At 42.3% G+C, this 17,006-nt stretch overlaps 1 protein-coding gene across 1 annotated transcript; it reads right to left on the reverse strand.

The window, feature by feature from the left end:
* Positions 1-15,825: 15,825 nt before the first annotated feature.
* On the reverse strand, positions 15,826-16,356 carry LOC138967751 (uncharacterized). Its single transcript, XM_070340408.1, has one exon. The coding sequence runs from the start codon at positions 16,354-16,356 to the stop codon at positions 15,826-15,828; it is 531 nt and encodes a 176-aa protein (XP_070196509.1).
* Positions 16,357-17,006: the final 650 nt, after the last annotated feature.

Raw genomic sequence — 17,006 nt, forward strand, 5'->3', positions numbered from 1 at the left:
TAATTAATTTTTAAGCCACCAAGCTGAAATGCAATACCAAAGTCCGGGCTTCGTCGAAGATTACTTGACCAAAATTTCAACCAATTTGGTTGAAAAATGAGGGCGTGACAGTGCTGCCTCAACTTTCACGAAAAGCCGGATATGACGTCATCAAAGACATTTATCAAAAAAAGGAAAAAACGTTCGGGGATTTCATACCCAGGAACTCTCATGTCAAATTTCATTAAGATCGGTCCGGTAGTTTAGTCTGAATCGCTCTACACACACACACAGACAGACACACACACACACACACACGCACATACACCACGACCCTCGTCTCGATTCCCCCCTTTACGTTAAAACATTTAGTCAAAACTTGACTAAATGTAAAAATAAAAATGTACCCTGTCCAATGAACTGAATTTGTAAAAACAATTAGCATGCATTAAGAAAAATGAAAGCTTCAATTTACCTTTAATTTCATACATTTTCAACTATGACTGTTCACAGCGCACTTGTACGCACACACACATTCTTGGAAAATGCTCTTTCAAGAGCCATGATCAGTTAAGCGTGTCAGCCGTGAGCTTTTCTAGGTGTAGGCCTACATTTGCGCTCAGCGCTCTGAATGAGGCAAAATATTAATGTTCGCGTTGAAATCCTCATACCGCCAATGTCTGATAAAATATGTACATGAAATTTAATTGTGTGACGCATCTGTTATTGTTCTTGAAGATAACAACAAATTAATTGTTTTTCAATGAGTCAGCGAAGACCTACCATCAATTTAAGAACTCTTTCTGGCATGTCAATTAACAGCAGACTAATATTTCAAATGACTTTAAAATCCGTATGAACTTTCTCACATGTGTTACTACTGTTAGCACAAATCACCGCAACGTTGAAGGCAATGCGTTGAGGAGTAAAACGTACCGGTTTTTGTCTCATTACCCACTAAAACTGCCTTTTACAGCTTCTCAGAGGAATGACACCTACACAAATCAACATGCCTTAATGTCAGTGTTAGACCAGATATGTGAACAAAACTGACTGATTTTGCGAATTTGATTTTGCAGGGTGTCTGTGTTGTATGTTCCACTGTATAAACACTATGTCATATAAACCCAATCTGCTTTCTGAATAGGTTTGGGGATAAACAGGATAAACCAAAAATATGTAACACTAAAACAATGTTAATAACTTCTACATCTGTTGACCGAATCACTTTATTTTTAAGGTACATCAACCGCAGCCAGTGCATGACCCTTCCACAAAGTGGACATTTTGTAGATCAAATGTAACTGGTCAAATGGTCTGACTTTTGTGCTCTATTTCAAAAAATAAATTCCAAATTCGGCGGTGAATTCACTAAAACGAAGTTTGACCATGAACGGTATCAATACTTACTTAATTTAAACCCTCCAGACTTTTAGCTTTTATATTATCTGAATGTCTGAGTATACACCCCCTAGATCATCGGTGACCTGAAGAAAGCAGTTATATACTCATAGACAGACGCATGTGAAGCATGTTTAAATGTGGAGTACGCTCATTTAAAAAAAAAATACACCAAGTTTGTTTGAGAATACTCCAAGTCCAAAACAGGGATTCCCAGGTCTGAATGTTGATTAAGGTATACTTTTGTGATTCGAATTGCCCCGAATGTTACAATCTTGAGCGCTTAGATCGGGCAAGTTTGGCTACCGCTCAATTTTAAAACTCGTACCGTTGAGTCGATCCCCAAAATTGGGAACTTAATTTAAAATTGCACAAAAGTCAGCAAACACTGCCAATGTCATGAATTTACATCAGGGGGTAGTTTGCGACTGAAAAGATTACTTGACACACGCATTGTCTTAGCTCAGACCGTTCTATAAATCTATAGATCTAGCCTGTGGCGCATCTGTATTCCAGCGATATCAGCCGAACCCAGACACACTGTTAAGGCACCAATTCGTATTCACTGCGCATCAAAACAATGTTTACTTGTATGTGTTCTGCGCGAACTTAGAATCCGGTTTCATTCTAGAATGGACCGGGTCCAGGTTGGAATTCTAACCCTGCGCAAGTACAGGGGTGTCATTCTAGAATGAAACCCTTGAATAAAGGGGGCCGTAATGTTTGTAGGTAAGACAGAGTTGTCTTCCCTTGAATTATCTCCACTTGCACCTTCCCTTTGATAAAATGGGGCTGATTTGTCTACCCCTGAAAAAATCCTTTGGCGATCTTGCGATGTCATGTCATGTCAAGAAAGTTGACACTCCTGAGTACGCAATAAACAAAGGCAGACCATAGCAAGGGGGACTACCAGGGCGGTAATGTTTGCAGGGCAGTTGTTTTTGTGATGAGAGCCGGTTGCGGCCGCTTGCAATGTCAGCGCTGTCTCCCTCTCGGAAATGTCCGGTTTTTTGACAATTTTTTTGACAGACAGACAGACAGACGGTCAGACCGACTCACCGACAGACAGACCAACAGAAGGACAGAGTGAGTTATAGAGCTGTTGTCACAGGTTTTAAAAAAAGTTGACATTATATCTTCACAATTCAGAAGACCAACTTCATGTATATGAATAAGATTAAAAGTTACAAGCGAGATCGGCAAAACACTGTCAGTCCGGAAATTTCCGTTCGTAGCGATCAGTGCTGAGTGTCTCTCAAAATCGTAATCACTTTCAGAACATCACAATCCCAATTCACGATGTCTTTGAGTAAAGTGTAAAAAACCCGAAAAAACCCAACCAAACACACAAAAAACAAAAACAAACAGAAAATCTACATTTGTGGCTTTGGCTGTGTGATAGTCTAACTGAAATGACTATTCCAACTTGGACCCAAATTCCAACCTTGCGCACGGCCGATTCTAGAATGGACCAGCAACAAGGGTTTCATTCTAGAATGGCACCCCTGTACTTGCGCAGGGTTAGAATTCCAACCTGGACCCGGTCCATTCTAGAATGAAACCGGATTCTAAGTTCGCGCAGAACATATGCATGAATATAAAAGCATGTGCCTTCAACGCATTCCTTCTGGTGAGATTGTCCGCTGTTCGTCACCACGGAGTTTCGATGGCTCGTCGACTGTACCAGCCTCGCGCAATACTGCCGTGTCCGGACGTACTTGTATGAAGGAAAAACACTGCCAGTGGCCACATAATTAATTTCAGATGAAACACCAACTTGTGCTGCAGAAAAATGGCGAAATCTGTGTCCAGAAAGTGCCCGACACTTTGAAATCTGCACGTGTGTGCTGCACAAACCTCTTCCATTTCCACAAGAGACTCGGATTGTTATGAGGGCACATGTGCTAGGTAAAGCTTGGGGACACTGAGGAGTTGTTGCAGATTGCGGCTGCACTCCACCGAGACATTCTTTTCGGGCATACAGTGGTGACTTTTCTGTATGGAAATCACGCTGGTAGAATCAACACAAAAACTTGTGACGTCACAGCGAACCTGACGTCACAGTGAACCAAAAACCACGTGATCACACCTTGACCCCAGCTGGCTTGTCTTGGTAAGCCCCGCACAAATAAATCTTCAACTACAACAACAACAAATTTTTTTGAATTTTTAAAATATTTTTCTCGAGATGTTTGTAACATTTGGCATTCGATTTTCAAGTTTTTGGAGCTACTTCAAAACCTTGGACTTTTCCTTTAATGCAAATAGTGAATTGTACAACTGTTTTGCTGCTCTTTTCTCCAACCGTTCAAAAGCAATACCGTCCTTAAAGGCACAGTAAGCCTCCCGTAAACCATCACAGAGCTCCCCGAGCGTCTACATACAGTACAAGCATACTTCCATTTGAACGCTCACCGAACGGGAACATCCTGGCTGCTTTCTGTCGAGCGTGAGAAATTTTCAAAGAATTTATTTTCGTGGACTTGTTCCTCTACAACAATGGCGCCTCGTTTTGGTGCTGGACGGCTGTTATGAATATTCAATACCGGAAATCACGCCCGGACAGTAAGCCTCCCGTAAACCATCACAGATACTGTCAGGCTTTTACACACAGTACAAACACCCTTCCATTTGAACGCTCACCAAAGTAAGGTAATATATTGTACTACGTTGCAAGCCCCTGGAGCAATTTTTTGATTAGTGCTTTTGTGAACAAGAAACAATTGACAAGTGGCTCTATCCCATCTCCCCCCTTTCCCCGTCGCGATATAACCTTCGTGGTTGAAAACGACGTTAAACACCAAATAAAAAAAGAAAGAAACGGGAACATCCTAGGTGCCCTACGTAAAGAGCGAGCAATTTTTAAAGAATTAATTTTGCAGATTGTCTCGAAACTTTTTGGACCCATCCTGAACTCAGGTCAAAAATGAGTTACTTCCCTTCGGGTCTCATTCTATCGATGTAAACTGGCGATAGCCGTGGATCGATGATTATCAAAATGTTCTTGGACCGTGGTGCGTTTTTGCGCTAGACCTAACTTTTAAAATCTAAATAATAAATTGACAGCTTGTTACACAAACATTCTTTAATCATAAAAGAATTCTTTTTTCATCAAGACAAGATCAGTACAATTCGAAGTTGTGAAAGTTTGAAAAAAGAAAAGCCCGGAAGCAGGGTCACGCAAGGGTCGTAGCAGACGACGGTTTATGCATATCGCCGTTCCTCTCAACAGTCAAAAGCCATCGCTTGTGGACCACAGCCGTTTGTTTCGTGCATAAAAACGTGCTATTGTAGATAAGCTTACATCGAGTCGCATTCAAATGACTAACTGACGACTACATTGTGAAAAAGGGAAACTGGATCACACGGGTTCACAATGGCTCAGGGGTAAGATAAACCACGCAAAAATAAATTCTTTGAAAATTGTTCGCTCTTTACGGAGGGCACCTAGGATGTTCTCAATCGGTGAGTGTTTAAATGAAAGGGTGTTTGTACTGTGTGTAAAAGCCTGACCGTAACTGTGCTGGTTTACGGGAGGCTTACTGTGCCTTTAAATCTTCTGGTGTCATTGTCATTGCCGCACACTGTGTTCGTGTGGCCCATCGTCGAAAGACAATACATTGGAACCTGCGATGTGAGGCCCCTCGGATGAGAGGGTACCTCCAATGAAAGGACACCTTCTTATGTCCCACAGTCTATTATCTCTACCAAAGTCCTTTATATCTGTCATGACAAGCTACCTGCAATGTACGGTCACTTTAGGCTGCTTCCAAGGGTGTCTTTTCACGTAAATGTAGCTCTGTAGTTCCACATTTGCTCACCCGGGAATAACCGAAGATTTCACTGTGATTGAGCACGCACTTGCTAAAGACACGGACCAAATAAATACCGTTATGGGCGGTAAGTTGTCAGCATATGTCATTTCTATATTTTAATATTTTACAAACTTGCAATGGGGCTGAAAAAAAGTAATGCCTGGGGGAACTACTGCAAAAAACAAACAACAACAACAAACAAGTTTTATGCAGATCGGTCCAGTTGTTTTCTCGGAATCGCTCTACACACACACACACACACACACACACGCGCGCGCGCGCACACACACACACAAACACATACACACATACACACACACACACACCACACACACACACACGCACGCACACACACACACGTACGCACGGACACACACTCATATGCACCACTCCCCTCGTCTCGATTCCCAGTCTTTGTTAAAACATCTAGTCTAAATTTGACTTGATTTAAAAAACAACATCACGTAGAGTCCAAAATTCAGACTTCTTCTTACCCTGTCCTTGGGCAGGTGTCGGACAGCCCCTTCAGACAAACCTGGGTTCACCGAGTTTTGTTATAGCCAGCCTTGACCATTACGTCACGCTGGTCAATTGACATTCAGTCCTTCACTCACGAGATCTGAGATCAGGGGAGGTAATTTCACGCGACTTTTAATTTCTTTGAAAGCCAAAAAAACCCCACAAGTTCACCAAAAAAGTTTCACAATACTGCGTCAATCTATTTGTCTAAAAGAGAGAAACTCACACACGCACACACACACATATACACACACACACATATACACACAAACACACACACCCACACACAAACACACACACGCACACACATACACAAACACACACACACACACACACACACACACACACGAGCACACACAAATGTATACACTTATAAACACATACAAATTCAAACATACACACCCCATGACCTCATCTCGATGTGTGTCCAAAATCCTTAGATTCTACGTTTGAGATTCTGCTTTAATATATTCACAGCTTGTAAGATTCCTACGCTCTACGTAGATGAACAGGGTTAAGAATGTAAGTTATCAACTACTCGATCATGAGACAAGGAAGGCAACGGCTGATATAAATGCAAGATACAGAGCCAAACGTGACGGCTTGGGTAAACACGGGGAGGGGGGGGGGGGGGGGGGTTGAGTGGGACTTTGATGTGTGATTCCTGATTTCCAAATGTTCAACATTTTCTTTAGCTGCATTATTTTAGTTATTCATGAGTGGGTGGGTGGAGGGGATGGGCTAGTTCTAACTATGCATTAGATTATAAAATTGTATTCTGTGTAGACCCTTCCACAAGCATCTTAGACCACTCTTTGTACATTTTCTTTTAATAGATGATTGTCATTTGTTTTACCTCATGTCTGCCCTGCGTGTGATGGTGTGATCGTGACTGCTGTAGTGTGGGCGTGTTTGTGTTGGTGTGTATGTCAGTGTATGTGTGGGCGTGTGTGTGTGTGTGTCAGTGTGTGTGTGGGTGTGTGTGTGTGCGTGATTTTACCAACACTACGCGAAATTCCTTGTGCTTTAAATGTTTTTTAATGTCACTTGGCTCAATAAATACTGTATTCTGTATTCTGTATTCTGTATTCTATGTTATGTTGACGATTATGTAAATGGGGAATTGACTTCATCTGAACACAAATTGTGTTATCTCATTCAGCGTTGTGCACGGCTATGAACTAGTTATCATGAGGTAGTCTTTCTGCTGTACACAATTCGCCCCACAATCTCAGATCTGCCAGGCTTTCACACGGGATAAGACCACCCCCTCCAGTTGGACACATACCAACAATTCACATCCTAGGTGTTTCCCGGGAAGAATCGGATTTTGTGTGTGTAATAAATTAATTTCTTAACAGACACTTGTGTCAATCTGCAAAATGAACACACACACACACACACACACATATATATACACACGCACACACACATACGCACACGTACACACATACACGCACACACGCACACACACACACACACACGCACGCACACACACGCACACACACACACATACACACACACACGCACACAAACACACACACACACTCACAAACACACACGCACACACACGCACACACACACACACACACAAACACACACACACACACACACACACACAGTACGCACACACATACACACTCTGTACATCTGTCTGTTCATCCGTCTTTAATTATCTGTCTGTGTGTCTGTTTTTCTGTCTGTGTGTCTGTGTGTCTGTGTGTCTGCCGCTCTCTCTGTTATTGGTCGTTGAACTTCACAATAAAACATGTAGGGCCTATCAGTGTCGTTGTTTGGGGGCCCGGTAGCTCAGTTGGTAGAGCACTGGACTTGTGATCGGTTCGAATTCGGGCCGGGACGGACACGGGTCAACTTTATGTGAAGACCCAGAGACGGAAGCCATATCCCACCCCCGTGTCACCACAATGGCACGTAACAGACCTCGGTCATTCTGCCATAAGTGCAGATTGCTAATACCACCTAAACACGCATACACTTGAGCATCTCATCAAAAGCCGTGAAGGGCGTAAAAACTCGAATTATCATATAACCCATATCATGTCCTTAAGAGGCGAAATATTTAGCCTGTAAGACTGACATTAAGCCTTCTCTCGTTCCACTGAGTGTCGTTGTCTTCATGTCTCTATTTATCGCAGTCTCTGCCCCCCCCCCCTCCCTCTTTCTCCCCGTTCTCTCTCTCTCTCTTTGGCTCCCCCTCACTCTCTCCCCCCTCTCCTCAATCTTTTTTCTCTCTCTATGTCTCCCACACAAATTTACCTATCTTTATGCAGGTATGATTGACGTCCCCAGTTCAAGATCCAAGTCGTTTATCTAGGGACAGGTTGAACTGGTAATGATGTTATTGAATCAAGACTATGTTTTGGAACCGTTTGGCGTTTACAATCAATCAATCAATCAATCGGTTTACACAAACAAGAACGCTGAGGCGGGATTAACCATTCAGTCAATCGAATGCACGGACATACGCCCAGTTCTTTCTTACCTTCATTATTCAACAAGGGGAGAGAGAGAGAGAGAGAGAGAGAGAGAGAGAGAGAGAGAGAGAGAGAGAGAGAGAGAGAGAGAGAGAGAGAGAGAGAGAGAGAGAGAGAGTGAAAAAGAGAGAGAGACAGACAGACAGACAGACAGACAAACAGACAAACAGACAGGCAGACAGACAGAGAGACTTGAAGATAATTTGGAAATAAAAAGATGACGCCTTGATCTCTCGTCCTTCAATACGACGTCCATTGTGATTTCCAGTGTCGGCTGAACAGAGCATGCAGAAGTCAAAGGTACAAAGCATAATATTTATTCAACGCACTTCTACATGTTGTGCATAATTTCAACGTCAAACACATAAAAACTATATATTTGTGGAATCAGAAAATGATATGGAAAAGACGACAGTTAGTTTCATCTGCTTTGTCCCAAGAATAAAGAGTGGCTATTTAACGCTTTTCTGGACGTTTAAAGCACCTTTATTAATCAAACACAACATAACTATATATTTTCGGATAAAGCAAACAAAGATACATGTATCACTTTTGTGATTCAAATTCATGTTAATATGTGGCCGTGACTAAGCCGCGTCAACTTTTGCAAACGGGCAAATATGACGTCTTCAAAAAGCCCTATCAACCATCGGTAAAAACTGCACAAGCAAATGCCCTCAAAAATGTGCACAGCAATTTTCATAAACATCCGTTAGGTAGTTTTTGAGAGATATGCTTTCCAAACACTCACCCCCCCCCCACACACACACACAAACACACACACACACACACATACTCACGCACACACACACACACACACACACACACACACACACACACGCACACACGCACACACCTAGGGAGACAAACCGGCCTCACCCTCCGGCCTCGTTAAATCATTCAGTCATTGACTGAATGTAAAAGGGAAGAAGAAAAAAAGCGTTTAGCTATAATGCTTATTACTATGTTCCCATGTACTTAATCTGCGACTTCTCTCTAGTGTGTGGCGCACGTTATATGTCAAAGCAGCACCGCCCTGATATGGCTCTTCGTGGTCGGCTGGGCGTTAAGCAAACAAACAAACAAATGTACTTAATCCAGCGATCTTGCTCAACAATGTGACACAATGATTGTGACACAATGACGCAGCAGAAATATCAAAAGTTGCACCGTCATTTGCACTTGCATTGCCAAAGCCGCAAAATACTCGGTCACAGCCCATTTTGCTTGGAAAAACGTCAAGGCCACATAATAGCTCCCCAATTTTTCTTCGCAAATCGAAGCAAAAGAAACATGCACTTAGAAAACTAACACACACACACACACACACACACACACACACACACACACATACAAAACAGTCCTTCCGAAAGAAATGTTAACAATGTTAACAGACCCCTCTAAAAAACAAGTGCAGACAGGACATTTATTTTCATTATCACACAGGGAAGTTTATATACGTTACAGAGCATGGGTGGATCAAGGGGTAATGGAGGTTTTTGTCCTCCAAATTGTGACCGTGGTCCTGGATGATAACAAGGTTAATCACTGGTGTAAATCTATTCCAATTTAAACACTTTCTATTTCGGAGTTGGGGGGGGGGGGGGGTCCGGAACCCCTTGACCCCCCCCCCCCCTCCTCCCTAGATCCGCCCCTGCAGAGAGTAGTCAAGGTTTCCTGATCTGCCTGTATTTTGTTTGGTCGATCGAACTTTGCTTCGTCATAGTCACCCGACCGTAGCATGACCTGCCACCAATACTCTTAGCTCGTTTCGCTTGAGAAAACCTCAAGGCGATAATGTTCGTGTGTGTGTGTGTGGGGGCGTGTGTGTGTGTTTGTGTGTGTGTGTGTGTTGTGTGTGTGTGTGTGTGTGTAAGTGTGTTTGTGTGTGTTTGTGTGTGTGTATGTGTGTTTGTGTGTGTGTTTGTGTGTGTGCGTATGTGTTTGTGTGTGTGCGTGTGTGTGTGTGGTAGTTTGTGTGTGTGTTGTCGTGAGTGATCGTCGGTGAGATTGTGTGCATGCGTGTGTGTGTGTGTGTGTGTGTGTGTGTGTGTATGTGTGTGTGCATGTGTGCGTGCAAGCGTGCGTGTGTGCGTGCGTGCGTGCGCGTGTCAATCTTCGTTATCGAAACCTTACAAAAGCGTACATTCGGAATTTGAATCAAATTTAGTGAAATAATCATACCAAATGTAGTATGCAATGCAAACTGCAGTGGCAACTTGTGACTATTTCAAGAAATATGCTGGTATACACTTTCTCTGTTCACAATAATTATGTAGAAGTGTGTTCAAACTAACACTTAAAGTGTTCACAATGTGTTCACCATGAGCAACGTTTGCTATCTGAACACTCTAAGTATGTTCAAAAGAGAAAACAAAAAGCGTTTTAAAAAGTGGAAACTTCAGTTTAGAGTGAAGTCACTGTTGCAAAACAAACAAGTCATGGTGTCATTAGCAACGTTGCCGTTACGGTCGATTTGCGACACGTCAAACAAACGGCTCGATCGGGAAAATGGAAACCATGGGGGTAAGCTTGCCTGGGCTCAATGCAGGTTCGGCATATCAATAAGTATAGTGTACACACGGATATCGTCAATGACCAGTCAATTCACGGGGGGAGAAAAACAGAGTACCAGAGATACACGTCTAAACCCTAGTGCCGGTGTCACGAACTGAAAACTCTGCCTGAACAATCCTTCTCATTGCAGTCAATGCGCATGCGCTAGCACGGGGAGATTCAGTACATGAACAGGTCGTGAACAACATACCTGTCAAGCTCTTGTGGACTCTCACCATAAGATTTTGCTCACAAAACCATAAGTTTGCACCAAAAAGCATAAGACAACGTGCAAAACTGCAGAAGTCGTTAGATTAATCACCACAAGAACTAAATACATGCACACATACACGCACAACAACAAGAAATCAGCCTTATTTTTACACATAATCAAAAAACAAACTTTTTCATCACTGAACTGCACTGTTTTATGTAATTTTGAAATGCAAAGCATGTTTAAATGTAAATTGTACCGAGAATCACCCAAATTGTACAAAGACGGCACACGTCCAACCTGGCAGTCACACATTTACACCCCTCACAAAAATGTTACCAGAATGCACAAAAACACCACATGATAGTAAAGGCACAAGACAAGTGTGTTTTAACAACATTCATTCATTGAGCACAGTGATTCAATCATGAATGGAAACCCCCACCACAATGTGCAAAAGAGAACATTTTAGCCAAACAGAACATGTAAAACACACAAGCTACAAGCCAGAAACTCATGTGTGTCTCAACAATCAAGGACAAATACCAGATCAACAAAAATATGACATGTAAATGCTTTCGTTTGAGGTCGCGCATATTCTAAAAACAAGTCGTATATAATTGTGATCGGTTGTGACAAACATTCGGTGCTAATTTTCGCTCTCTACCTCTTCAAAAATGCATCACAACGCCCTTATTTTTATTTATATGGCTTCACACTTGGTACAACATGAGAAAATACTGTGTAGATACTAGAACAACAAAAATATGACATGTAAATGCTTTAGTTTGAGGTCGCGCGTGTTCTAAAAACAAGTCCGACATGATTGGACGTGACAAAAATCCGGCTCCTTTCGCTCTCGATCGCGAGCTCTTCGAAAATGCATCACAACTCCCTTAGTTTCATTTCTATGGCTTAAAACTTCGCACAACGTGAGAAAATACCTTGAAGATACCGAGAACAACAACAATAGTACATGTAACTGCTTTAATTTGAGGTCGCGTGTGGTCAAGCGTGGTCGCACAGTACTCGGTCAGATCGCGCTGACGGTGTGCACATGCGCGCATCTTGAACACGCGGCCAGTACAACTGGCCTTGACACGGAACGATTCAAGGGGGGCAATCTCAAGTCATCTGAAAGAGGGAAATCCAAACGCAATCCGCCTTGTTCGATTTTATGGGCTTGGACGATAGAGAAAAATAAGAAAAGCAAAAGCTGGAGTCCAGTGTGGACGAAACTGCTATCAAGAACGCAGAATTGATTTTTTCTGAGTTTTTTTTATTTTAGCCGTAAGCACCATTTCTCATTTCGAATTTCTCATAACTGCTGTTCACCGCAGTGAAACCAACAAAGGGGCCTCACTCTGGAAGAGTTTCCTGCTCCGATAAACATGGCGCTTATGGCTAAAAAAAAAACTCAGAAAAAATCAATTCTGCGTTCTTGATAGCAGTTTCGTCCAGACTGGACTCCAGCTTTTGCTTTTCTTATTTTTCTCTATCGTCCAAGCCCATAAAATCGAACAAGGCGGATTGCGTTTGGATTTCCCTCTTTCAGATGACTTGAGATTGCCCCCCTTGAATCGTTCCGTGTCAAGGCCAGTTGTACTGGCCGCGTGTTCAAGATGACATGCGCGTTGCCTTGTACTTCCGCCGGATCAGTTACCGCGAGATTTTGTAGCTCTTACTTTGTTCTCGGACGAACCTTTGCGATCTTTTTTTATTTGACCAAATTGTTTTGTAAAAATCGTAAGATCTTCGGCTTACGCCGTACGACTTGAAAAACATCAAAATTCCGTAAGAATTACGCGAAAACCGTAAGACTTGACAGGTATGGAACAACCTAACCCTAACCCTAACCCTTACCCTAACCCTAATCCTAACCCTAATCCTAACCCTAACCCGAACCCTAACCCATGCGCGGTTCGTTCGGTCAAAGGGTCGCATTTTTTAAGTCCAAGATTGGCGCATGCGCATTGACCGCAATGAAAAGGATTGTTCAGCAGAGGTTTCAGTTCACGTGACACCGGGGGACAAACAAACAAAAACAGACAACCAGACAGAGTGAAATCTAATAGCCGCTTTATTACATAAAGGCGGCTAAAAAAGGCGAAAAGGTCAAATAGGTCGGGGAGGGAGGGAAGTGAGGTGGGAGATGAGTGTGTGTGTGTGTGTGTGTGTGTGTGTGTGTGTGCATGTGTGTGTGTGAGTGTGTGTGTGACGTGTGTGTGTGACGTGTGTGTGCGTGTGTGGGTGCGTGTGCGTGTGTGTGTGTGTGTGTGTGTGTGTGTGTGTGTGTGTGTGTGTGTGTGAGTGTGTGTGACGTGTGTGTGTGACGTGTGTTTGTGTGTGCGTGTGTGTGTGTGCGTGTGTGTGTGTCAGTGTGCTGTGTGTGTGTGTGTGTGTGTTTGTGTGTGTGCGCGCGTGTGTGTGTGAGAGGCAAAATACTCTGACAGTTTCAAAGCAATCCATCAAGTCATTGCTTAAAATACAGCGCTTTTTGTCATGATACCCCTCAAAATTGAGGGGGAAAATCCCGTTTTTGACCGTTCATGCAATCGACACCTGCATCAGTAGAAATAGCATAGCACACGAAATACACAAGCTGGCTAAACCAAAAAAAACATGTTCTGGGTAGATCATTGATTTGACTTTATTCTCGTACGTAAAAGTTGCAAAGTTTTGCCTGTTGTGATTTTTCGTTTTTATATTTAGTCAAGTTTTGACTAAATATTTTAACATCGAGGGGGAATCGAAACGAGGGTCGTGGTGTATGTGCGTGTGTCTGTGTGTCTGTGTGTCTGTGTGTGTGTGTGTGTGTGTGTGTAGAGCGATTCAGACTAAACTACTGGACCGATCTTTATGAAATTTGACATGAGAGTTCCTGGGTATGAAATCCCCGAACGTTTTTTTCATTTTTTTGATAAATGTCTTTGATGACGTCATATCCGGCTTTTCGTGAAAGTTGAGGCGGCACTGTCACGCCCTCATTTTTCAACCAAATTGGTTGAAATTTTGGTCAAGTAATCTTCGACGAAGCCCGGGGTTCGGTATTGCATTTCAGCTTGGTGGCTTAAAAATTTATTAATGACTTTGGTCATTAAAAATCTGAAAATTGTAAAAAAAAATAAAAATTTATAAAACGATCCAAATTTACGTTTATCTTATTCTCCATCATTTGCTGATTCCAAAAACATATAAATATGTTATATTCGGATTAAAAACAAGCTCTGAAAATTAAATATATAAAAATTATTATCAAAATTATTTTTTCGAAATCAATTTAAAAACACTTTCATCTTATTCCTTGTCGGTTCCTGATTCCAAAAACATATACATATGATATGTTTGGATTAAAAACACGCTCAGAAAGTTAAAACGAAGAGAGGTACAGAAAAGCGTGCTATCCTTCTTAGCGCAAGTACTACCCCGCTCTTCTTGTCAATTTCACTGCCTTTGCCGTGCGCGGTGGACTGACGATGCTACGGTCTTGCTGCGTTGCATTGCGTTCAGTTTCATTCTGTGAGTTCGACAGCTACTTGACTAAATATTGTATTTTCGCCTTACGCGACTTGTTTTATTGATCCGTTCTGTTTTTAGTCCGGTCGATCTTGAGGGTACCCTTTTTTGAGCGGCGGTCACGTGATCGCTGTAAAAGAAATCTTTAATTCGAAAGGTGATCCTGCAATTCAAGAGAACGTCTTTAACTGGCATAGCAAGTTTGAATGAAATGACACGGGAATTAGTGCTTTAATTTGGGTGCGAAATTTGTCGCAATAATGTCTTGGCCAAGTTTATTTTGTTTGACAACATTTTTTAGGACGGTGGACCCCGCTTTTTACATTTAGTCAAGTTTTGACTAAATGTTTTAACGTAGAGGGGGGAATCGAGACGAGGGTTGTGGTGTATGTGTGTGTGTGTGTGTGTGTGCGTGTGTGTGTGTGTGTGTTTGTGTGTGTGTGTGTGTGTGTGTGTGTGTGAGTAGAGCAATTCAGACCAAACTACTGGACCGATCTTTATGAAATTTGACATGAGAGTTCCTGGGAATAATATCCCCGGAGATTGTTTTCTTTTTTTCGATAAATACCTTTGATGACGTCATATCCGGCTTTTTGTAAAAGTTGAGGCGGCACTGTCACACCCTCATTTTTCAATCAAATTGATTGAAATTTTGGCCCAGCAATCTTCGACGAAGGCCGGACTTCGGTATTGCATTTCAGCTTGGTGGCTTAAAAATTAATTAATGACTTTGGTCATTAAAAATCTGAAAATTGTAAAAAAAAATATAAAAAAATTAAAACGATCCAAATTTACGTTTATCTTATTCTTCATCATTTTCTGATTCCAAAAACATATAATAATGTTATATTCGAATTAAAAACAAGCTCTGAAAATTAAAAATATAAAAATTATTATTAAAATTAAATTTCCGAAATCGATTTAAAAACAATTTTATCTTATTCCTTGTGGGTTCCTGATTCCAAAAACATATAGATGTGATATGTTTGGATTAAAAACACGCTCAGAAAGTTAAAAAGAATAGAGATAAAGAAAAGCGTGCTATCCTTCTCAGCGCAACTACTACCCCGCTCTTCTTGTCAATTTCACTGCCTGTGCATCGAGCGGTGGACTGACGATGCTACGCGTATACGCTCTTGCTGTAAAAATGCAGTGAGTTCAGTTTCATTCTGTTAGTTCGACAGCTTGACTAAATGTTGTAATTTCGCCTTACGCGACTTGTTAAAACTTCCAAATGATGTTCGAAACCCATATCTTAAAAAGGAAGGAGTCTTAAATATGGAGGTAAATTAACAGATAATATGTAAAGACAATCTGAAAAAGCAAGGTCTTAAAAGGGGGATGTGAGTCTTGAATCGGGCACGGGGGTGGGGGATGTGAGTCTTGAATCGGGCACGGGGGTGGGGGATGTGAGTCTTGAATCGGGCACGGGGGTGGGGGATGCGAGTCTTGAATCGGGCACGGGTGTGGGGGATGTGATTCTTGAATCGGGCACGAGGGTGGGGGATGTGAGTCTTGAATCGGGCACGGGGGTGGGGGATGCGAGTCTTGAATCGGGCACGGGGGTGGGGGATGTGAGTCTTGAATCGGGCACGGGGGTGGGGGATGTGAGTCTTGAATCGGGCACGGGTGTGGGGGATGTGAGTCTTGAATCGGGCACGGGGGTGGGGGATGTGAGTCTTGAATCGGGCACGGGGGTGGGAGATGTGAGTCTTGAATCGGGCACGAGGGTGGGGGATGGGTTTTTTAAAGTGAAGGTTCCGCGGACACTTTCCGCCAGAGAGCTGACATGTGGAAAAGTATCGTACTTTTTATGGAAACTTTTACTGGATGACTGTTCTAAGGTTAAGAACGGGGACATGGCTGCCTAAATGGCGGGGTAAAAAAACGGTCATACACGTAAAATTCCACTCGTGCAAAAAACACGAGTGTACGTGGGAGTTTCAACCCACGAACGCTGAAGAAGAAGAAATTGGAAATCTGATTTTGCCAGTGTACTCTCTTCCAGTGGAACAGCCTATTTTTCTTTAAGTTCACTAATGCAACACCCAACTAAGACACGGTCGATTTTTGGGTCAAGTGTCAGAAAAACCCTACACCCACTCCTCTTGCGAAGTCTTTGCTTCTGATTCTAAAGACATGAAAAACATTCCTTTCAAATGCCTGTATTAGATCTTTTGCAAAAATGTAATAGAGACACACGGATCACTGCATCCTCCCTGTTGCCACTACAGTGGAACCCCCCTTTTAAGACCCCCCAATTTAAGTCTCCCTACTTTTTAAGACCTTGTTTTTTTCAAACTGTTAATAAACTCTGTAAAATGACCCTCATTTTAAAACTCCCTCCTTTTTAAGACCCGATTTTTTCAGATTGATGGAGGTCTTGATAATAATAATAATAACTGGATATTTTTAAGTGCCTAACCATATGGCTCTAGGCCCTTTACAGAATGCCGTGTGAGATGGACTTTTTTTGGGCCAGTAGATCGCTGCCATTTCGGCGCATATTTA

This window comes from Littorina saxatilis, linkage group LG5, assembly GCF_037325665.1.
Source record: "Littorina saxatilis isolate snail1 linkage group LG5, US_GU_Lsax_2.0, whole genome shotgun sequence".
In the NCBI taxonomy this organism is placed as follows: Eukaryota; Metazoa; Mollusca; class Gastropoda; order Littorinimorpha; family Littorinidae; genus Littorina; species Littorina saxatilis.